Below are 24,037 nucleotides of genomic sequence, written 5' to 3' on the forward strand. Positions count from 1 at the left end.
TATACTGAAGATGTGTGCAAAAGCCTGAGTCAATTGATTAACTGGTTTTTGAGATATCATGGGAACCAATTTGAAAAACATGGTTTCGAGAAAAACACGTTTAAAGTTTTTCATACTGATTACATAGAGATAATGTTACTTACGATCAATCGGCTAGTCCAGGGCCATACAGGGGACATTCCTCTTGTTCGTAGAAGTCCTGCAGAGCTGATCTCTCTTCCCTGCGATTCATTCTCTGATCTCGAGAGAAGTTAGTGGAGCGCCGCTCCGAGCGGGTGATGCGAGCTTCGTTCCGGGAGTTTGCGTGCATCACCGCTTGCTGACCAATACTAACTCCCATCACGTTCATAAGTTTGAAAATTGGCATAAATCCTTTATTGAAAATTATAACTGCCAAGAATGTTGCTGTTTCAACAACTTTCACGCCAGCATGGAGATGTTTTGGAGCAAAAGTCCAAATCAATGAATTTAGAGATTCATTGTACTATATAACCTGTACTATACAAAGGCTCCAAGTCAAATGTACGACCTTCAAAGAATAACGATCTTCCGATCCTATCTAAAATACTAACACAATGCTTTGTTGTGTGCCGCGCGGTCCAACCGCCGAGCGCGCGCCAGAGGCTTTTTTCTATTAGGTGCTATTACTTTGTTAATTTTGCGAATCGGGCTAAATCTTCTCGCAGACATATTTTCCATACCATATACTTGCAAAATATGCCAAAAAAAAAAATTCGATTTTTCTGACATGCTACACTAGAATACCCCCTTAAGCGACAGCGTGTAGGCGTGATGATGAAAAGTTGAGACTCGTTGTGAGCTTATCGATACACTGTCACTGATGCAACGCACTCGAGACACATGAGTCCTCCAGAATCTCCCGCGACGACGAGGAGAGTTTGCATCAAGCTTTGTATTATTCTAATTAATTGTAATTATTATTTTAATTGTTAAGTTAAGGAATGTAAAGCCGAGTTTTTCGCACGCGCACAGGTAAAGCTGGTCTTTATCTGTGACTAAACATGACGTCCCACCGCGAGAATTTTAATATTCCGACATTATAGAGAGAGAAATCGTACAAATTGTTTATGAGTTATTCTCAAAGAGAAATAGCTATTACTACTGTTATATTACAGCCTAGCGTATCGATAAGTCCCACATCGTGGTAACTATTTTATCTCATCATAGCTATCAGCAGAAATAAATAGACTTTGATAGGAATATCGAAAGTTTGAATGTACGCAGAATGGAAATTTACAGAACTCTACAAATAGTATTTTTCGCGTGGAAACCGTCATCATGGTCAGCAGAAATAAAATAAACCTTGATAGGAATATCGAAAGTTTGATTTACGCAGAATGGAAATTTACACAAAATCTACAAATAGTATTTTTCGCGTGGATGATTGAAGATATCTGTCTACGTCGAGGAAGTTTCTCGTTTCTTTTTTCGGAGGAATCTATTACGACTAGGGTATCATGTCGCAATACATGAAATTGATGCAATATAGGAGTCGGCTTCCAGGCAAGAAATCCGAAAATTGGCAAATAGACGAACGATTGTTCTCTCTGCCGTTCGTATAGACTTTTGAATATTTTTCGTGCACAAATTTACACATTTCCGTATAAAGTCATAAGCGCGACAAATTTGGGATCTACAAAGACAGGATTTTAACGTATTGCAATATCGATGATTGCACTTTCGGTATTGTTACTGGATACAAGATTCTCGTACCTCGAACTAGCAGAGTTACGGAAAAAAGCCAACCGAGAAGGAAATTCCCGTAATGTAATTATAATATTCGTTATGGAATGCGTGAATTTTAAAGGATAGTCATTAGATAATTGTGATTAGATAACTGATAACGTACATAGAGAACGCGCGACGTCTATACATATAAATACACATACGTACATGAAATTTCATGATATATTTTTAAAAGATATTATTAAACAGACGAGAAATGATTTATATATGAGAATATATATGTATATGTACATACATGCACACATATACAGGGTGAGGCACCTAAAACAGGCCACCTGAATATCTCGGCTGTTATTGGTGATAGAAAACAATGTGTCAGACCAAACTTGCATGGTTTCGAGGGACACATAATTTGTTCTAAATAGTTTTTTATTAGCTGGACGCGTAGAGGTCATATGACGGTCAACTTCGTTTTTTTAAATGGTATGATATGTTTTTTTACGTACCATCTAGTAGAGCGTTTGAAGATGCGCACATTGATCTGCGGGTCAAAATCATTCAAGGTCACTGAAGACCAACTGCAAGGGAAAATAATTTACTTTATATTGCCTAGAGTTCTCTGCTATTGAAAATACCGTAAACTCAGAAATGAAAAAGTTCTAGCCGTTAGAAATTTTTTCTTTTCCGAGAAGTTCTGAGTTGATGATATCATTATTTTTTACATTGCCTAGAGTTCTCTGCTATTGAAAATACCGTAAATTCAGAAATGAAAAAGTTCTCGAGTTTAAACATTTTTTCTTCTCAGAGAAGTTCTGAGTTGATGATATCATTATTTTTTATATTGCCTAGAGTTCTCTGCTATTGAAAATACCGTAAACTCAGAAATGAAAAAGTTCTAGCACTTAGAAATTTTAGCCTTCAGTGACCTTGAATGATTTTGACCCGTAGATCAATGTGCGCATCTTCAAACGCTCTACTAGATGGTACGTAAAAAAACATATCATACCATCTATCTACTAGATGGTACGTAAAAAAACATATCATACCATTTAAAAAAACGAAGTTGACCTTCATATGACCTCTACGCGTCCAGCCAATAAAAAACTATTTAGAACAAATTATGTGTCCCTCGAAACCATGCAAGTTTGGTCTGACACATTTTTTTCTATCACCAATAACAGCCGAGATATTCAGGTGGCCTTTTTTAGGTGCCTCACCCTGTATATATCTTCTGTATACACACATACGTGCATATGTATATTTATATTTTTGCTCCATAAAAAATTGAATGTTGAAAGTAAGATATGCATACGCAAATCTGTTCAAATTCTTATAAGCGACAACTCAGTGACAAATCTGATAATGACTTAAAGATTAAAGGGTAAAAGATATCGCGTTTAGTTACAGTGTTACAGTAAAGAACAAAGTCAAAAGGAATAAAGTACACAAGCGGAATAGAATAATGAATTAATGGCCTTTTTACGTGCTAATACGCTCATATTTCGTATTTTTGTTTAATCGTCGCGTGACATTTAACATCGCACTGTGAAAACTTTCCGGCTTTGGGACTAAACGTTATTTTTACAGTTTTGAGAGCGTGAGTTAAAATTTTATCTATGATATATAAAACCGTCACACACAGGAATGAAAAATGACACAATTACGAGGTAAAAGAGGTGAATTTCCGCTTCCCAAAATAACGCTTTACAGAGCTTACGCTGATGAAAAACGACCACACAAGAGGAAAGTATTTATCGCGCGTGTTCGCGTACCGTAGCGTGTAAGAGCAAAAAAATCAAATATGTTTACTTGCACGATATTCGATTAATATAACGAGAAATAACGCCTATTCGAAATAAGAAACTACAATATAGAGAGTCTAAAGATATTATAGATATAAAATTATTAATTATATTATATATCTAAAAGATATATATACAGGGTGTCCCGGGTTTTAACCGACAAACTGCGGGAGCATATTCTACTAGTGGAAATAAGAAAAAATTCTTATATCGAGTTTGCTTAGAAATGCTTTATTACAAAGTTATAAACCAATATTGAAAAGAAATATCAGATAAGTAACAACGGATTTTTTCACAAAAATATAAATTATCTACGCAATGATTTAGTGACGCGTTTCAAAATGTTGTCCTTGCGCATCGATACAAGCTAGCATCGACGTAGTACAGAATTTGTTACGGTACGACATTCCCGAAAATTTTGTTGCATCTCAGTGACTGAATTAGTAATTCGTTGCTTTAAATCTATCTGGTACTCTCCTGTTAGGAAATCTACGTCGATACTCTCGTACGGCAGCTCGTGCATTTCCGTCACAGAATCCGTACACGAAATGAATATCGGTGTATTCCCCATTTGAAAACACTTTTGGCATTCTGATAGTAATCGCTAGTTGACACGACGATTGAAATCTAACGGCTACTGTTGTGAAAGTAACAATCATACTGAATCGTTTCAACATAGCGAACACGAATACATGTGAATACACGTAACATAAACATCTTCGACCTTCCAAATTCTACACTTTTTCCGTCGTTACTTATCTCATATTTGTTTTCAATATTGGTTTATAACTTTGTAATAAAGCATTTCTAAGCAAACTCGATATAAGAATTTTTTCTTATTTCCACTAGCAGAATATGCTCCCGCAGTTTGTCGGTTAAAACCCGGGACACCCTGTATATAAAGATATTATATATATATTATATATAAATATATTGAGGCAGGCTTTTGTCTCTCTCTCGGCCACGTTAACGACAACGTATCGTACTGCATCGTTCTCGAATACATGGAGGATATAGCGCACGACGAGGCAAAAGGCCAGAAATTCATTTATATATGTACATATATATGTGTACGTTCACGTATATATCTATATGTGACTTGGCGCGCGTAGTAACGGTATCATGCACATACACACACACGCGCGCGCTGTAGCTGTGTGCAAGAACTGAAGTTGCAGTCGTCGAGCCGAGTGATATGAGGTCCTTGCGTTATGCTCGAGAGTAATTATCCTTGCACGTATATGTACGCGGTATACATCTGCGGTATATTTTACATATGTATACACACACGTGCGCGTGATTTAACTGCGAGGAGAAATGAGCGCGGGGTGCGGAAGGGAGAGAGGGAGAGAGAAGAAGGAAGCATCCACGCGCGATTCGCGAGAGTTTAACGACGCGGTAAAGTTTCGCTCAAGTTCCCGCGGGTCTTTTCTCGGATCTCGCCTGCTCGCTGACTTTCTTGACTTTCCCGCGAGTTCGATAAGTATCCGTAAGTGCCGGTATGTGTAAACTTTGCACACTCGTATGCTTGTACACCGTACGTGCTACGTTAACATTAATATCGGTGCCTATCGATTCACCGACACCTGCAAACGCGAATGGACTTGTACGTGTGTTACGCGGATAACTCTCGGCAATCAAATCCTGATAAACAATTTTCTTTCCCGATACTATTCCCTCCCTTCTCTCTCTTCCTCTCTTTCTCGTTCTTGGTCTTGCGCGAGCAAGCATACGATTTAAGATTCATTACGGAAACGAGAGGAAAGTTTTACGAGCGATTATTCACTGTGATACTATTATATTTTTATAACATTTTTCTTATGATTTGCAAGCTCTGTTTAACCCAGGAATTAAATTTCCAGCGTGTGTCCGATATTTCTGTGGAGTTAAAGAGCTAAATAAAAGTTAAGGGAGAGTCAGAAGGATCCGACGAGCAGCAGACTGGCGATAACAGTACACCTTTACGCTTTGAAATATTAAATTCGACGACCGCGAAACGCCGTACAATGCTATGGGTCAACCGTTTGCACGACGAGAGAGCGTTACAAGTACCAAATCTTACGAGAGAGAAACGGGAGTCCCCGGAGGACCAATTCAATCCGAATGCTCGCGCAGAGGCGTTACGACATGCATTATTTATGACTGTCGTCTGATATTAGAAGAACTTTGCTTGCGGAGCGGAGATCGTTTCATGTAATATGCATAAGATCGTGTTTTATTCATGTATGCTACATCGTTATAACTCCAGAGTTTCTTCTCATAGAGCGACTTAATGTCCCTAATCGCGTAGCGATCTTCGCTTTGACCCGAGGATTTCCAAACACGATTCGATACTTTATAGTCTTTCCGAGCTGGATGAAACCGGGAACTGACGAGGATACGAAATTTTTTATGAAATATTTCATGGAGGTACTTAAACGCTTCTTTAAGAGAGTACAATTGCGAATTGTGCAGGGATGCGAAAATGTGAGAAACCCCGCGCGTGCACAGTTTCGTGCGAATGTGTGCCACGCACGCGCGAGTTGTGTATGTATGTACGTGTGTGTGTGTGTCTGCGTGCGTATGCCGCGTGCATAAGGGACCGCACGTATAAGAGTCTCCGCGTGTACTACTTGGCAGAGCGGTGAACTCTTATTGTTCCATCGTATCGCGGGTCTTCCGACCATATTTATTCTGTGATAGACACGATGCGTTTTCTGTGTGAGAAATGCGCGCGCGCTCGCGTGCGCAACCGTGCGCAACGCTACGCTACGCTATGTATGATGTTACCTATATATAATGTTCATTTCGCGAAATAAGACGAATTTAATGATTGACGCAGAATCTGCCGTGTGCTGCATCTTCCTCCTTTACTGTCCCCGTATCTCGTCCTACCCTCGCGACAATTTAAGCCTCCGCCACAACGAAGTCGCGGAATCGTTCGTTAAGTCGCAGTCTTGTATCGCTTATTGAGACGAAATTATTATTTCCGGTCGCAAAGTAGTCGTAGTCGCTCAAGTAGGTTGATCAACTCCTATTCCAGCGACTACGACTAGCTTTGCGGCTAAAAATAACCGAATCTGAAGAGATCATCGGTACAACTGTACTACTATTGCAGATACAACTGAAAGTCATTGTAGCGACCCAGGCAGCACATGTTAGCCTAATATACAGGGTGTTTCCTAAGTAAGTAGACAAACTTAAGGAGCATATTATTCCTTGGCTTATTTTAAGAAGAAAAGGTCATATAAACATATGTCCTAAACTGCTTTGTTTTCCAAAAAAAGTACATCACTGTTTTCGTTCACTTTTCGGATAGCGTGCTTTTGCAGACGAGTCAACAGCGGTGGGGATGGAGTGGGGATGGTCTCGCGGCGCCGCAAGTGAACACTCGTTTCAGACACTCCAGGTATTTTTGAGCGTGTACGTCAATCAATGGAAAGGAGAGTTGAGGCGTGTATCATGGCTGCAGGTGGACATTTTCAGCAGTTACTGTGATGTTATTATTTTTCTTTTTAGTTACTATTTTCTTTTTCGTTATAATTTTTCTTTTTGGTTACTATTGTTTTTCATTTGTTTCATTTGCAATAACACAAACTGTTCTATAATAAACGAAAAGTGAACGAAAACAGTGATGTACTTTTTTTTCGAAAACAAAGCAGTTTAGGACATACGTTTATATGACCTTTTCTTCTTAAAATAAGCCAAGGAATATCCTCCTTAAGTTTGTCTACTTACTTAGGAAACACCCTGTATGTTTCTTAGACGTATCTAATGTCTAAGAAACATAAAGTACCATTTAAGAAACGGTTTCAATAGAAACCGTTTTTAGACCTCAATTTTAAAAACGTATTTTTCACCTTTCCACAGAAACGAAAAATGTGTTTTATTAAATTGATTGGAAATTATATAATATAGAAAAAATAGTAATTTCTACTTACTTTGCGAGTATTCATTATTTTTACATCATACGTTCAATGTACTCGATTATGGAACAAGAGACAAAAATCAACACAAGCGTGCGTGATTCCCACCTCTGATTCACCAAGCGACCGATAGATGGCCAGGCCAGACGTGACGTTCTCGCAAGTAACATTTGCGTTATCACCTTGTAAATAACCATCCGGAAAACCGATCCAATACTCCTCTCTTCTTCTTCTTTTCTTTTGAAACTTTTGAGATCACTGTTACTTGAAGTGATATTTCAAAGGAGCGAGATTCCACTACACGAAATTTAGAGAGTAATTCATAAAATATAAAAATGTAGTTTTTTACAAAAATGTGACTTAACTCTGTCTATCTTTGAGGCACTGATACATAGAATTGATAAATATTTTTCTGATGGTTTCTGAAACGTTTCTCCTAACGTTTTTTCGTTGGACATTTTTCTGCTAAATAAACGTTTCAATAAAATGGTTATGAAACGGTTTTGAAACCAATGTGTGCTGCCTGGGGAAGGCTTTATTTTTCGATGCGTCACGTCCGTCCGTTCTCCTGGCAACTCGAGAAAGATAATCGCGCCGATTATCCGTTTTTCCCTCGCATTGCGGACGGTCCATCGTAGGATTTCACCTAGCAATGAGAGCAAGAGTGAGTGAAAGTGATTATAGCGACTCACGTGCGCGTTTCACCGCGCCTGAGTTTCCATAGAAAGTACCACCGGCTCTCATCTCGACGTTAACTCGGTATTTATTTTTCCCTCGTCTCTTCAATCTCTCGTCTCGCCAAGAGAGTTTCGACTTGACGAGTCACGGGCATCGCGGAATTGTTTCGCACCAAAAAATTAATCGTTCCGTTGCAGGGTATTACTCGCGTCCGACGAGCGCGGCAAAGTCGCCACGACCTTGCGCGCGGCGTCGCATCGGCGCATGCGCGCGTATCGATATTGCGCCCTCGAGTTTTCCGCGCGCGATCGATCGCACCCTCGAGATGGATGAAGCCGCGCGGTCGTCGCGACGTCGCTCGCCTGCGCCCGCGTCCGAGCCGTTTTACCGACGGCTCGAACCGCCGACGGCTCGGTTGGCTCGCAGTCAGATTCGTTCAGCACGTTCGGTCCGATGACGACACTGCTGTCGCCCACTGACCGAGGTTACGCGCCGGTCGCCATTTCTACGTCTCGAGGCGTACTTTGAAATGCCGCGCCAACTTCACACCTAACCGCCGATACGACGTGATTCAGTTTACGCGTAATGACGACCACGCTGACTGTCGCATCGCCGTAACGCGTTCAGTTACCACCCAGTGACGTTGAAGCGGCGTCCGCGGTGCGGGACAGTCGTCGTCGCGACGGTGACATCGGCAACGGTCGGCAGCGGCGACTGAACACAGCCGGGACGAGGTCGATGGCGGTGGGCTAATCGCGTCGTCCGTCTCGAAACCGTGCGGTTTCGAACGACGCTCGTTAGCGGTGAAGGTTGCCGCGTGTGAACCTGCGCGCGCGCGCACGCACGCGCGCGCAGCGGCGCTTGGCCGTCGCGCCGACAGAGGTTCACTCGCGTGTGCCGCGTGCGTGCGGACGGTACCGGGCACTGTGATTTCGACAGCGTGACGACGCCGTCGTCGTCGTTCCCATCCTCGTCGTCGCCACGAGTGGCAACGCGTTGTCGCACCCCCGTTGTCGGTCATGGACAACGTGGCGCACAGCCCGGGCGGGCTGGCGAGGTTGTCGACGCTGGTGGGCGCCCCGGAGGCCGCGCTGCGTCTCCTCGTCTCTATCCTGCTCGGTAAGCCGCTCTCGTCTCTCTCGTCCTTCCGCCCTCTCGCCCTTCCGGCTCGCTCGTCCCGTCCTCGTCTCTCTCTCTCTCTGTGTTACTCTCCGGATTACGCGCGGTCTCACGTTCGTGCACTCCGGTGCCCCTTTCCCCATGGGATCCTACTCGGACGAGACGACCTCGCTCATTCCGCGTTCATTCATAACACCGCTTGTCGCCGGCGCGCGATCAACCCTCGGCCCTCCCTCCCCGAGGGACCCGTACCTCGTCTCCCCCGACATTTACCCGTAGCGGTCTGGCTGCGTAAGCTGTTTCTTGACGGTCCCGCTCGCGGCTTCACCCGATGCATGCTCGATAGCGACTCGAAATAACGTAATTACGTCGAAGAAGGTTATATACGCGTGATCGTTAACGTGCGCTTTTGCCCTCTCGGCTGCGCCGGGGCTGTCTCCGCTCGTCGCAGTATCCGTGAGACATGCGCGCGGAGTGCCTCGTACACCCTGCGCTATATCCCATGCTGTCTTTTTACGATCAGCGTGTGCTACCCTCGCACGCGCGTGCACCTGATTCCGTTCGTATAATTCTCCAAGAAACAAATGTCGATGCGGATCCTATATCGATCGTGACGGCTGATTGCGAGAGTTGCTCGACGCATGCGGAGCGTCGTTACACTCTCGTGCACTGTGTACGACTCGCGTCATAAATACTGAATGCAGATACGCGAACAAAAAGCACGCTTGCGTGCTCAATGCATGTGCATTTATTTACGTCACGTTACATAAGCGTCATGATAGGACAGTTTGTCGGTAACGAGCGCGATCTACATCGTACGAAATTTCGCGCTCAATTCGGAGGCAAAAATAATCTCAGCAGTTTAGCAATGCGCAACGGATCATAGAACCGCACTGCGTGATTAATGGCTCGTTAGCGTAATACATAGTTAATGACACCGGATGTACGCGGATCGATAGCTTATCTGATAAAAACGTGGGAAGCGCAGCTTTATCAATTTGCGACGTGCGAACGATTCCCGGAACAGACCACCGAAAAAGATAAACTTTAATCGGAATTAACACGGAGACGAGCCACGTGTAACGATCGTTCGATTTTACGCTCGTGCGATCAAGTTAAAATTGTTGTAAAAGTGAAACTTATTTACCGTATATAGACCACGCGTAGACTAAACTATACGCCGTTTTTAAATCGATTGTCTTTACACTACAGTTTTATGTTTTATTTCACTAATGAAGCCACGAGAAGCCATTTAAGCATAAAATTTACATGTTAATCGAATTTATCTGCTCGTGCTCAATGCGTGTCAGCGAAAAAAAAGCGCGTGATTTGGATTATCGGAACCGACGTTGTCGGAGCCGCGTTAAGGGGGGAGCCTGCTTTAGAACGTCGAAAATAAGGTATAATTTTACGAATTTTTTTGGAGAAACTATACAGCGGATCATTATAAAACTTTGATGCATTTATTAGTACATGTTTAAAGATAAAAAAAATTACTTTTTGATTTGAATACATCGCCTGTAGAGGTCGTCCTGGAGGCATCTTAGTGCAGCCGGCATTGTAAATTCGTGAGCATTCTCCTGCCTCCAAATTGCATCCAAACTGAAAAATTGAAATATTTTCTCGTTATTTATGAATTCCCATCGTCGATGAACCTTTAATATTCATAAAAACATTAAGTTAAACAATTATTTTTGCATGAAAAAGTTCAAAAACTTTGCTTAAAAATCGTACTTTTGTGTTCTAAGCTCCACCATTTTGGCACTTTTCAACATTTTTCTTCTCTCTTTGGTTCATCGACGATGGGAATTCGTAAATAACGAGAAGATATTTCAATTTTTCAGTTTAGACGAAATTCGGAGGCAGGAGAATGCTCACGAATTTACAATGCCGGCTGCACTAAGATGCCTCCAGGACGACCTCTACGAGCGATATATTCAAATAAAAAAATAATTTTTTTATCTTTAAACATGTACTAATAAATGCATCAAAGTTTTATAACGATCCGCTGTATAGTTTCTCCAAAAACAATTCGTAAAATATACCTTATTTTCAGCGTTCTAAAGCAGGCTCCCCCCTTAATGACGAAATAAAACCAGAATGCTATAGCTACGAAATTTGATTTCAGGATTCCCCGTCGCTCTCTTGCACAGGTACACGCTCTACGGCAAGGACCCCATCCGCCAGCACGTTTTCTTCATAGCGTGCGGTCTCTCGATCGGTTACTGGAATTACGGTAATTCAACCGAGCAATAAGACGTTCGATTTGTCGGCGGCGGAATACGGCAGGCAGACGCGTTCGTGAATAATCCTAATGATAAATTGTTTTCGCAGATTGCAACATACTGCATTCGTCGACGGCGGTATGCGCGACGTATCTGATCCTGACGGTCCTTGGCAGTACCGGATTGTCCGTCATAGTGACGTTTCTCTTCAACATGACGTATCTGCTTTACGGTAAAGCAGTAATGTGTGAAGCCCGAACTTGATCTGCAGTCGTTTCGACCGGTTTATGGCCGGATTTACAATCGCGCTTTTATTCTCAACATTTCCGCGCTCTGTTTGTTTTAACTTTCTGATCGTAGCGATATTCTTGCTTTAACACGCTGCGGAAGATATTGCCGACTTTACTTCCTTCCGTCTAAATAAATTCTTTGAAGATGCATGGAGTTCGATTAAACTTTAACGAGTTATTGAGGAGTACTGTAATTACATCAAATTAAAGTAAGAAAGACAAATTGATTAATTGCTACTGTTTTATTTGCAGTAATCGGAGAGTTGAAACGATCGAACGCGGTAATCGATGTTATTGTGAAATTGATAATCAAGTTTTCAAAAGTCTTCTCTTTCGAATTAATTTGCTCTTCGTCTTCTTCTTTCAAAGTTAAATATTGGAAAGAGTTTGTTGAAACAATGACGATAATAGTTTACGATACATGATATACTAGTTTTAATGTTGGTAAATTGGTAGTATCGTATATCGTATCCTGTACCGGTCAATGTTATCGATGCTAATTTACCGGCATAATTGTTTGGTTTAGTTTACGAATAATCGTTGCGTAATTATATATAATCCTTGTATAATCGTTACATAATTATTTTCCTCGCCGATCCTACGGATTTGCGAGGCAATTAAACGAGATCATTTTCCAACGCAGGCTATTACACTACCAGTACCCAAGATTACGACATAAAATGGACAATGCCGCAATGCGTCCTGACCCTTAGGTTAATAGGACTTGCATTTAATTTATGGGATGGTCAGAAACGTGACGTACGAACCGCTATTTCTTTCATAATTCCTATTACACGCGCATTTTCCCTTCGCGCGGTGTAACGATCGCATCGCTTGCACGTTGTAGGAGAAGCTGTCCGACAGCCAAAGGCGCGTCGCCCTCAAGGAACGACCGTCGCTGCTGGAGATCGCGGCGTACGCTTACTTCCCGGGCGCGTTCCTGATCGGGCCGCAATTCAGTATGCGACGATACCTGGACTATGTCAATGGCCAGCTCACGGAACGCGTACGTTGGCAAATCATGACGGTCACTCGGTCTCGTCCACCGAGGCACCGTTCGAGTCCCGCCGTTCTTCGATCCGCGAGAAGCGTCTATTTCGATGAGTGACACAACTCCCTGTATTTCAGGATCCGCAAACGGGTGCCGCGAAGCTGCCGGATTGCGTGTCGGCCGGACTGCTGCGGGCCTTCATCGGGTTTATATGCGTGGCGGTGTTTCAGATCGGCACGCTCTATGTCTCCGATCAGTATCTCTTTGAGGAGTCGTTCCAAAATCTGAATCTAATAAAGAAGTGCTTGCTCATCGGCTTGTGGGGCCGGATCAATCTCTACAAATACGTCAGCGTCTGGCTGATCACCGAAGGGGTACGAGAGACTCATTTCTCATGTCGAGTGGCGCCATTCGTCAGCGAATTACTTAAATGATGTGCTCGTTTCAGGTGTGCATCACCTTCGGCCTGACGCACAATGGAAAGGACCAGGACGGTAACGTCCGATGGGACGGTTGTGCGAACGTGAAGCTACGTCGGTTCGAGACTGCCACGCAGTTCAATCATTACATTCTCTCGTTCAATATAAATACCAATCACTGGTGCGCGGAGTACATTTACAAGAGATTAAGGTTCCTCGGCTCGAAGATGTACAGTCAGATCTGTACGTTGCTCTTCCTCGCGCTCTGGCACGGTTTCCACTCTGGATACTATCACTGTTTCTTCATGGAATTCCTCGTGATGTACTTTGAACGAGACGTAAGTACGCGGCGAGCTTTTTTTCAGATACTGATTGCTTGTCTGCTTGCGATGTTTTTATTAATTTGCATAGAACATTGATTAATTTATCCGGTTGTTATATAATCTGCGGCTCAATTTATTATCCCGTCGCTTCCTGTCGTTTCCAGATCGGACCGGTGTTGAAGAACAGCGAGAAGGTACAGACATTGCTGAAAACGCGATGGGAGGCGCGCCTGCTCTCCTGGATCTTTCTCAAGTTTTACACCTTCGTTTTCATGGGATACTCTCTCATGTCGTTTGTGCTGCTATCGTTTCCACGGTACAATCAAGTCTACGCCAGTTTGTACTATTGTGGACACGTAATCTTCCTCTTATACCCGTTGCTCGCGCCATTCATCAAGCGATTGATCGGTCAAGGACACGAGCGTCAGCGATCGCACCAAGAATAAGACGACACGATCCCACGCGCATCATTATTATTAAAGTATTGTCCCTCCTGTATTCGTTGTGTATCAATATTCGAGAAGAAGTTGTAATGAACGGACGCTTATGTACAGTCACAATGTCGTCAGTCTTCGAAGTATCAAAGAGAATGTGATAGCGCGTATCCAACGGAGAGTACGGAACAAGGAGCGTATTATCGTTATTGTCGCGTTTCGTAACGCGTATTCTGTAAAAAACCTTCATCGTTCTTGCCTTTCTATTTATGGTGAGAGATCTGAGAATGAGTCACAGAGAAGCATCAGACGTTCCATCAACGAGCTATAATTTTCTCTTTCCGCATCGGACTAGAGGAATTCCGTAAAACTAACGTTGCATTTCCGTTAGTGATTATCTTGGAGATTAAGTCGTGTACGAGGAATTTCATTGATGGCTGCCGCATGAACAATACACTATTGACAAGAGATAGAGATATCGCTAATCAGGAATTTTATTATTAAGTTTGCATTTTCTGTTTAAAATTCTGCGATCCTAATTTTGTAATTGCGGATCTAAAACATTTTTTAAACGCGGTTCGATATTCTCGGTGATTCCTGTGATACGTTCTCGGGTTCTCGATCATTTTCCTATAGCGTGTTCGATCGGTTACAGTTCTACTTCGTACTTACAATCTGCCGGTACCAGTGCGCGATAAGATATCACGGTTTAGAGCGTATTATGTTTTTTTAGCGATAAGAACGAACAATGGGCGAGATGTAACTGCGCAATGTGAACTCGTTTAAACTGCGCCACGGTCGTTAATATCAAACGATCGCGAAGGCAGAAAAAAAAATCGATTATGCCCTTGGGCGCTGCAACCGCAAACGGCGAGCGTCCACTTTGCGAAAGTAAGTTCAGGGAAGTAAGAACGCACCGGGAGGTATACTCGGGGGGACGATTCCGTGAGCATGAGACGGCAGACTGGCTCGATCGAGATTGGATCGTCCGTTTCATCACGGTTCCGCGTACTTGTTCCGCCAATTCTATTCAAGATTAATTGCGTTTCGCTATACCGCTAGATGTAAGTGCAACGATGACAAATTGAACTTGATTCTAGTCGGGTCACGTACCTTCTTTATCTTGCATACGCACGCTCTGTCGTTATCAGCCTGGATGGAGTGACGTGATCGGGGCGATGTCCCGATCACGCGTATGTCGCAGTTACCTTCGTAGATAAAAATCTGACAACGATCTAGCTCTATCTGTCCATGTTGCGGGCACGCGGTCGCGCGGCCCCTTGTTACGCGCAGTTTTTATCGTCGAAATTGAAAGAGTATAGTCCGACAGCGATCCGACATAGATGTACTACTGGATATACCTTGCGATCGCTCAGTTTCCTGTTCGTATTTAGCGAGCGGCTATTAATTTGACTTTTGAATTAATCTGATTAATTAAATCGGATATCTCATGATTTGTGTTTTGATGCTTTGATTCGCCGATCGGAAGGTATGGCCAGTCTTCGCGACAAAATAGTCGTGCGACGTTTGCAAAAAGAAACTTTTTAGATATTTTAAGTAGATAGTTAATCTACAGGGGTAGGAATTGGGATTTACGTTTATTAACCGACGGTATAGTATGATCTGATTTCTCCTTAGTTGATAAGTGCGAGCGCGAATTTGAATCGCGCTCTACGGGTCTACTCGAGACTTGATCACCAATTTCGTACTTAATGCTATGATACGAATACACGCCACTCCGTGTTACCGTTGTGCGAGTACCTTATCTTGCCTCAAAGATCTTGCGTTTCAAATGTCTTCGAAAGAGAGAAAATCGTTATCATTAGAGTTAATATGCGGATATAGCAGACGAATAGAGTGACGTGCATGTGTATTCTCGAGCGGACAGTTCTTCCGCTAGAACGCCGAAGCAAAAGGATAACGTAGTTAGGACTAGGCGCTCGCGGGCGTGACTTTGAATCTTTCAACTTGGTACGAGCTTTCCACGAGTAGATCCGCGCTCGTGAGGCGAGATCGAGAAACAGAGAAGAGGCGGAAAGTAAATTAATTGACATGCCGTTGGGGTTGTTTGATATAAAAAAAATATGTATATTTACGATTATTTTCTTAAAAAGAGATACAAAAATTGAGAAGCACCGACGTCTCGTGCGAAGCGATCTGTTTCGTGTTTACCTTTAAGAGGACCGACGGGTGTATGTTCGGCACTCGCTCGAAGGTGCGTGCACGCGACACCCACGAGCGGACTTGGCGACACGAGGCGTCTGCCCGTCTCGAGCACCTTCAAACACCACGCGGCCTATCTTACGAGATACTGGCGAATATATACACACGCATCCCTCTTGTACGATTAATTAAGATCCGAGGGCGGGGACCCGCGAGTCCCCGGACCCCGCGTTTGCGCACGCGTCGCGTTTGCGACGTCGTATCGTTATAGTGGTCTCCGTAGAACGCTGTTCCTAAAGTGCCGAATGGACGGTGAACCGATGTGCCACTCGCGATGCACGAGTCTTAGTACGGCCCGCTGGGACCCTGAGGCGGCGCCCCGTAACTGTCGATGGGTTGTCCTGGTTGCTGGCCCGGTGGTCCGTATTCGCCGCCGCCTTGCTCCTTCTGTAATGCATAAAAATAAATGATGTAAGCGATAAGACACCCGAGACATAACGTACGTACGAACGCTTCACGCATACTTGATAATTAACAACCGTATCCTGTAATCAAAGATCTGTCCTTGTAAGACCTCGGCAGCCTGTGTCGTTAGAGGAAAGAAAATACTTGCGACGAGGAGCTTGAAATGATCATTAACACTGCCAGCTGATTCCTGATAATTTCCGATAGTCTACACGAGTGAGAAGGTGATCGACAAAACGATGGTAAGATCATCAAACAATGCACTAATTTCGTTGACGGCGTATCGCGTAATCACGTCTCGCTCGCTCCGATTCGCCACAAATGAGCGATTTGCATGCGGCGAGCGAGACGTCGCGCTTTCCTCTTTCGCCATCGAAGCGTTCGCTCTGTCTCCGGAGGGTCCTTTCGACTCCTCCGGAACTCGTCTCACGTCGGTGGCACGGCGCCTTAAAAGAAAGAAAAAAAAGCGCAGTTGTCCGTCCGTCACGTGCGCTTGCCAGCCGCGACCGACTTTTCGTTGCACAACGCGAACGTGCAATGCACTTAAGATCCGATGGCAAAACTCGTTACTCTTGCAGATGCACTCTCGGTGTCCTCGACTTGGCACACGCGTTCCTCGGTCCATCAGAGTCAAACGTAAGAAGAAAGAAAAGAGGAATGGAAGCGTTACCTGGGTCTTGTAGCGGATGAAGTAGACTTCGGGCTTGCTGGGCTGCGTGGGAGTGATCGTCGGCAGGACGACGTCGGGCGCTTCCTCGGGCTTCTTCACGAGCACGTAGATCAACGTCTTCTCCTCGTCCGGTTGCGGCAGTGGAGGCAGCTGCGGTGCGGTCGGCGTCGGCGGCGTGGGCGCCTTGATGAAGACGATCTTGTAGTGCTTCTGCGGAGGCTGCGGCTGCGGGTACTGCTTGGGCGGCTTGTACTCGGGCGCTTCTGGCGGCGGCACGTGGACGTACACGTGCTTGTGGATCACCGGGTTTTGCTGCGGCGGCCCATAAGAATTGGCGGGGGGCCCATAACTGCCGCCTCCGCCACCTCCGCCGCCTCCGCCGGATGGAGGGAAGTACGAGCTTACCGGTGGCTCTGGTGCCGGTTTAGCGAGCACCAGCGCAATCGACGAGCAGGCAATCAGGAAGATAGGGCTCTGCGGCGGAAAGAAAAGAGAGATCCGGTAACGATCAGACATAATATTACTTCTGATGATAATGATAATAATGATTGCAATCTTGATCAATAATCGATCCAATGATCGTAATTCAATGATGACTAATTCATGATCAGCGAGCGTCTCCATCATGTCGTTAAGTTTGCGGTTGCGTGTGGATGATAATGCGTTACTTTCCTTACCGTTTTACGTAACGATTCGATCGCGGATGGGTAAAATACGCGAAGCGATTACTGTTTCACCGCAGCCGAGGCGCAAACTTGCTCAGGAATCCGTTTTGTTCTAAAAAGCATTACCGTTTCGCTTCTCGCCGCGTGATTCATCATCGTGGATCGGAGGATGACTACGGCATGCTAGTTAAATAATTGCGATGGTACGTTCAACTCAAATCGGTACGACGGTTCCCGACACGCGATCGCGCGATTTCTACGTTTCATCTTCCACGAGCAGAGCGAGCTCGCTTATTCGCGACGCGCGTTAGAAGGAGCTGACCGGCGGCTCCGAAGAAAAGCCGCGCACATCTCGCGCCCTCCCGCGCCGGCCGCCAATCGATCATTCGACGGGTCCGCGCGAACTCTCCTCGTGGCTTCGCTCAGCCCCTGCGCGATCTTTTCACCGTGAAACGCGGGAGTCCATTAGTGTAACAGCGTTTTCCATTCGCCGGGTACGTCCCATTAGCGTGCGCGGAAGAGACGATACCGTCAACGTGTGTGCGATAATTCACTTCGCTCGAGCGAAGCTTCCTACTCACTTAACGACCCCTCCGCTCGCCCGTCCGATCATTTAATCGTTTCAGTGCCGCATCGGAACCCCCCGTCGGAGTGCCCGCCGCTGCTTTCGCCATTTTCCTTCGCGTTATAATTATCAAGAGCGTGTCGGTGAATAGCGGCAGTAGCAGGAGGAGAAGGAGATCCTTTTACTTTTGCTCGGTGCGCGGGTTTGATCCGCGCGGGAGATCCGTACCGACGCACTCACCGGGCACTCACGCTCGAGGGATTCCTTTTCTCGTCGCGGGAAAACGCGCGCCTCGGGTCACTTTCCATCGCCTAAAAAAGGCGGACGCGGCCACTGGAACCGATGATGTAAACGCGCGGATTCGTCGCGGAGCGAATCTGTATTGCGCTCGGCTGAGCCACCGCTGGGGTAGAAAGCGGGTATCCTCCACGAGCGAGCGAGTTCTCCACGCGAGATTTTCAGTCGATGCTTGTACTTGATCGATGCGATTACAAAACCAGCGAGCGAGCGGGGAGATCAGCGAGCAAGGGACGACGGCAAAGTAAGCGAATGTCGGCCGGATAATTGCACGGTTTCGCAAGAGCCGAAAATGCTCCCATCACTCGAACGCACCTGGTCACTCGATCGCTTGTTACCCGTTACTGAGCGAGAAGATTGCGTCAATCGATGTTTAAATTTAATAACTTGTTTTTCCAAGGCTTATGTGAACGCTTCGCACATGAAATATCTTTGCCATTAAGTTGAACCGACTTGACGCGACAAGTATTTCTTGTTTAATCCGATCATCAGGCAATCGAATATCGCAATCGAGAGATACCACGAGAGGAAAGCTATACATTCAATTAGAGAGAAGACAACAGATTATCGTTGTACAAAATTACAAAATTTCAAAATTAATCGTCACGCAAGTGCGTTGTAATCAACAGCTGTTATAACGAAAAAAAACCAGCGCGGTATTTGATGCTTGCGCGATACGATCGAAACGTTTTTGCAATTTATTCGCGATTTGTGCGCAACGGCAGAAACACGAAGTCGCGCTGATTGACGACACCGGAAAAAAGTCGAAACTCCAGGTTGAAGATAACAACGCGTTTCTCTATTCTAGGCAGGACGGCGATCGGCTGTGTCAGCGAAGATCGCTCGGCCGTGCGCTGATTACTTACTGCGGTGGTCCGCATTTCGCCGTGCGTGCGCGATACACGTACTCCCGAAACGTGAGGCACGTAGAAAAAGAGAAGCGCGTCTTTCTCTCGTGAGGAGCGGGCGGCGTTTCACTTGCGGGCTTTCACGCGTGTGGCGCGCGATCGAGGCTCTTCCGAACTTTTATAGAGGCCATCCGTGCAGGGGATGCCCGCGCGGAAAAGGAAGGCACAGGAAGGTGGACCGACAGTGTCGCCGTCGCCATCGTCATCATCGTCGTCGTCGTCGTCGTCATCGCCGTGGTCGCCGTCGTCTTCTTCGCCGTCGTCGCTTACACGCATCCCCTCTTCTTGCGCGACGTCGTCACCCGCCAACTCGGTGGGTTCGATGCCGGGCCAAAGGCAGGCGACGGCTTAGAAAATGAAAGTACTCGAAACGGAGATTCATCGTCCCGCGGAACAATTCGCCGTTGTCCAGCTGTGTCGCGTGGCGCCAAGCCAGACCCCCCCTCGAGGGATTTTTCTTCCGCGTAATACAGTTTTCCTGCATTACGTTATTAACGTAGAGCGTAATCCAACAATCCAGCAATCTGCGAGAGGGAAAGAGATCAGGCAAATTGTTGATTACATTTTTGGATCTAACAATGTTCGTACATTTATTAGCAACAGTCAAGGGACGAAGCAGTTATTTGCGAACTGAATTCCCGGTTCGGAATTTATTATATTTATTCTGATTTTTTTATATATTATTATTGTATAATTCTTCATAAGATCATCGTATCATGACGCATACGATCCATTGTATACAGGAGAGTGAATAAGTGAAGCGTATAAAGTTCCGACTTACGTAAAATTAACGAATTTAATTAATTTGTCCCTTGAGTATCGCCGGTAACTGCAATTTGAGTGCATATCCTCGAAGACGTCAAGAGCGATGTCCCGTGAGGGGAGGCGAAACAATTAGCCGCGCCGAATAGATCGACGAGCACAGATAGCGTCCCAAAGCACAAAGCGTGTAATATATAATGTAAAATCGCTTTTCTGCGATCGCGGCGTGAGCGTTCGCGCGTGATAAAAAATGGTATCGTTCGCGATAACGCGTTCCGGAATCGTTCTCACTTTCCACGTACCAACGGTTACCGCACACGGCGCGGTGAATTACGTAAAACGCGAAAAGGTATTTTTGAACGGTGCGTGCCGCACAAGGCACGCACACTTGCGCACAGGGTCCGATTAAAATATTCGAGTAATTCGGTAGGTGCGTAAAATACCGTGGAGCGAGTTATTCATTCGCGCTATCGTAACCCGAGGAATGCTGCGAAGCCGCTCCTGACATAACTGCTCGCTCGATCGATGGTGCCAATGAATTATTCATCGTCGTTTACTACGACACGGACGAAAAGTATAGTGCGCTTGTGGTCGAAGGCGCGAGGAAGCGAGCGGCGAGAAAGAAAACTGGCCGCGACGCCGATCTAGCGTCCGTTACCTACGTCGAGGAACCGTACCGTTACCGGGACGGACGCTCGCTTGCTCCGACGTACGTGCTCGTCTTCCGCTTCGCGTACTTGGCGCGACCGTGCGATTATCCGCGTCGTCGTCGTCCGGCTCGCGAGCGAGAGAGCGTTTCTCGGCTCGCGAGCGTCGAATTTTGCGGCGTGTAGTCCTAGAGCGCGTTACGCGATCGCTCAGCGGTGAGACGATCCGGGTGCGACCGGCATTCGTGAGCGTCGCGCTACCGCTTTGAAAAGCTTTGATATGCGCGGCGCGACCAGGCGCGCGGAGCGTTTCATCCACGAGCGCCGTGGCCGACGAGTTACTCATTGGACACCCGTGCCCACCTAAATATTGGGTCGTCCGGAAAGTTCGTGCCGATTTTGAAGGAAAACTCAAAGGCAACATTTTTTTATGTCGATAAATATTTATTGACTTATGTATGCACCGTTTTGTTTCACAACCTTTGTCCATCTTTCACGCAACTGGAAGATTCCATTCTCCCAGAACTTCTTAGGTTTCTCGGCGAAAAACTCCCCAAGGTGGTTTTTTATGTCGATCAAAGAGTCGAAGTTCTTGCCGCTAAGAGAATTTTGCAAAGACCTAAATAAGTGAAAGTCTGAAGGTGCAATGTCTGGTGAATACGGTGGGTGAGGTGGCATATCCCAGCCAAACTGCAACAATTTTTGTCGGGTAGTCGAAGAAACATGAGGTCTGGCATTGTCCTGATGGAACACGACGCCCTTCCTATTAGCTAATTCTGGACGTTTTTCCTGAATCGCTGTCTTTAATTCGTCCAGTTGCGAGCAGTACTTATCTGCATTTATCGTTTGGTTGTGTGGTAGCTCATAATACAGGATTCTTTTCCAATCCCACCAGACACAGAGCATGACTTTTTTTGGACGAAGGCCGGCTTTCGGAGTGGTTAATGCTGGTTCATTTCGCTTACCCCAGGATCTTTTTCGTTCTACATTGTTGTAAATGATCCATTTTTCGTCACCCGTCACTAATTGCTTCAAAAATGGTACGTTTGCATTGCGCTTGTACAGCGAGTCGCAGGTGGAAATGCGATCTATTAAATTTTTTCGGCCAAATTATGCGGAACCCATACATCATAGCGACTTACGTAACCAAGCTTCACTACATGATCGTGGACAGTGGTTTTCGATATTTTCAGTATCTCTGCTAATTCACGTGTCGTGTAGCGCGGGTTATTCTCGATCAGTGTCTTGATTTGGTCATCATCAGTAGTAAAGGGTCTGCCCGAGCGTTCTTGGTCTTTAAGGTTAAAATCACCAGCTCTAAACTTAGCGAACCACTTACGTACGGTTCTTTCAGCTAAAGCGCCTTCTCCGTAAACAGAACATATCGAATTTATTGCTCGTGAGGCATTTTTGCCTTTCCGGTAATAGAAAAGCATCAAGTGTCTAAAATGTTCTTTGTTTTCTTCCATCTTCAAAAGAGTACAAAACTGACACGAATCAATTTATCTGAAACAACTTTTTTCCTAAAGATGCGTTGAAATGTCACCTTTAAGCATATGTATATAAATCGTATGTTTTCAATAACATTGATATATTCAGACATGTTCCAACGCCATTTATTAAAAATCGGCACGAACTTTCCGGACGACCCAATATGAATCGAGGCGAGCGGAAGCACACGTGCATCGGCTCGGACATGACTTATCGTCAAAGACGGTGACAACCGCGCGAGCGAGCGCACGCTATGTGGGTCACTGGTCCTCGCGAGCCGAAGGACGTTGCTCCCTGAAAAGGCCGGGCGCGTTTATGGGAATGTGCACATTTAGGAGAGCGGATTATCAAGATGCTCGCGTTTCTCTTTCGCCATTGTTCGCGAGCACGGGCGAGCGCGTGCGTGTAAATGACTCTCCTGCGCGCGAAGCGGGCGGAGAAATCCGCGCCTTCGGCCCGGGCTCCTGGTTCCTTCTCTCCGTCGTCGTTATCGACCGCTCGCGTCAGCGGACAAGAACGGGAAGGATCAAGAAGGATCCTCGATGATATCGGGGCGAAGGCATCGAGGCACGAATCCAAAGCAGGCGCTGTTTTGTTCTCATCCAGCGAGTGAACGTACGTCCTGTGCGTTACGCGTATATGACGCAGTCCTTAGCATCTGCGTCGTTTGTTATTATTGGGTTGGCCAAAAAGTAATTGCGTTTTTTTCCAATAGATGAACATACATGTCTTGAAATGTAACTAACTTCATTCTAAACCGCAAATTCATTATGTAGGTTAACAACTCGCAGTTCAAGCTTGTTTTAGAAAAAGAAAGTACACGATTTCGTTAACAATTGTTTCTTTGCCGTCGATTTCTAAATGGAAAATCAAAAAGAACATTTTCGTCATATTTTCTTTTATTACTTCCGAAAAGGGAAAAACGCTGTGCAAGCTCATAAAAAGTTATGTGATGTATATGGCGAAGATACTTTAAAACTGCGGCAGTGTCAAAATTGGTTTACTAAATTTCGATCTGCAGATTTTAATGTGAAAGATGCACCACGCTCAGGAAGGCCAATCGAAATTGATGATGACAAAATAAAGGCACTGATCGATTCCAATCGGCGTTTAACGACACGAGAGATTGCTGAGAATCTTAACGTATCGAAATCGAGTGTTGAAAACCATTTAAAACGACTTGGATACATTAGTAAGCTCGATATTTGGGTAGCACATGAGCTCAAAGAAATTCATCTCACTAAGCGTATTGACATCTGCGATTCTCTTTTGAAACGCGAGGAAAATGATCGATTTTTGAAACGTATATAACAGGCGACGAAAAATGGATCGTCTACAACAACGTCAAACGAAGAAGATCGTGGAGCAAGCGTGATGAACCTGCTGAAAGCACTTGAAAAGCAGATATTCACCAAAGAAAGATTATGCTGTCAGTCTGGTGGGACTGTGTATTTTGAGCTGCTTGCAAGGAATCAAACCATTAATTCAGACGTATACTGTCGTCAACTGGA

The 24,037-nt window shown here is 45.2% G+C and overlaps 2 protein-coding genes and 2 long non-coding RNA genes across 5 annotated transcripts; 1 reads left to right on the forward strand and 3 right to left on the reverse strand.

Moving 5' to 3' along the window:
- Window positions 1-3,189: 3,189 nt before the first annotated feature.
- LOC109611319 lies at window positions 3,190-6,707 on the reverse strand. Its single transcript, XR_002193680.2, has 2 exons — window positions 4,401-6,707; window positions 3,190-3,553 (listed from the first exon to the last, which is right to left on the reverse strand). It is a non-coding gene; the product is annotated as an uncharacterized LOC109611319 (long non-coding RNA).
- Window positions 6,708-7,877: 1,170 nt separating this feature from the next.
- On the reverse strand, window positions 7,878-8,812 carry LOC109611318. Its single transcript, XR_002193679.2, has 2 exons — window positions 8,146-8,812; window positions 7,878-8,060 (listed from the first exon to the last, which is right to left on the reverse strand). It is a non-coding gene; the product is annotated as an uncharacterized LOC109611318 (long non-coding RNA).
- Window positions 8,813-8,972: 160 nt separating this feature from the next.
- On the forward strand, window positions 8,973-16,544 carry LOC105284648 (lysophospholipid acyltransferase 5). Its single transcript, XM_011348320.3, has 8 exons — window positions 8,973-9,211; window positions 11,340-11,447; window positions 11,546-11,668; window positions 12,370-12,485; window positions 12,574-12,732; window positions 12,855-13,091; window positions 13,166-13,474; window positions 13,624-16,544. The coding sequence occupies exons 1-8, from the start codon at window positions 9,112-9,114 to the stop codon at window positions 13,903-13,905; spliced, it is 1,434 nt and encodes a 477-aa protein (XP_011346622.1). The 5' UTR covers window positions 8,973-9,111; the 3' UTR covers window positions 13,906-16,544.
- On the reverse strand, window positions 15,958-21,447 carry LOC105284651 (leucine-rich repeat extensin-like protein 3). Of its 2 annotated transcripts, XM_020033391.2 has the most exons (3): window positions 19,585-21,447; window positions 17,192-17,665; window positions 15,958-16,503 (listed from the first exon to the last, which is right to left on the reverse strand). In XM_020033391.2, the coding sequence occupies exons 1-3, from the start codon at window positions 19,597-19,599 to the stop codon at window positions 16,402-16,404; spliced, it is 591 nt and encodes a 196-aa protein (XP_019888950.1). In that variant the 5' UTR covers window positions 19,600-21,447; the 3' UTR covers window positions 15,958-16,401. The 2 variants fall into 2 exon arrangements, with proteins under 2 accessions (XP_019888950.1, XP_011346623.1); XM_011348321.3 differs by lacking the exon at window positions 19,585-21,447 and having other exon boundaries at window positions 17,192-19,533.
- Window positions 21,448-24,037: the final 2,590 nt, after the last annotated feature.

Source organism: Ooceraea biroi, chromosome 9 (assembly GCF_003672135.1).
Source record: "Ooceraea biroi isolate clonal line C1 chromosome 9, Obir_v5.4, whole genome shotgun sequence".
NCBI lineage: Eukaryota > Metazoa > Arthropoda > Insecta > Hymenoptera > Formicidae > Ooceraea > Ooceraea biroi.

Excerpts from the sequence above, each read along its gene's own strand:
- LOC105284651 (XM_011348321.3), bottom strand. The coding sequence starts at position 17,818 with ATGATGGAGACGCTCGCTGATCATGAATTAGTCATCATTGAATTACGA. Across the intron at positions 16,504-17,191 it reads TCATCCGCTACAAGACCCAG|AAGGAGCAAGGCGGCGGCGA; the intron begins GTAACGCTTCCA and ends TATGCATTACAG.
- LOC105284648 (XM_011348320.3), top strand. The coding sequence starts at position 9,112 with ATGGACAACGTGGCGCACAGCCCGGGCGGGCTGGCGAGGTTGTCGACG. Across the intron at positions 9,212-11,339 it reads CCTCGTCTCTATCCTGCTCG|GATTCCCCGTCGCTCTCTTG; the intron begins GTAAGCCGCTCT and ends ATTTGATTTCAG. Across the intron at positions 12,486-12,573 it reads GGGATGGTCAGAAACGTGAC|GAGAAGCTGTCCGACAGCCA; the intron begins GTACGAACCGCT and ends TGCACGTTGTAG.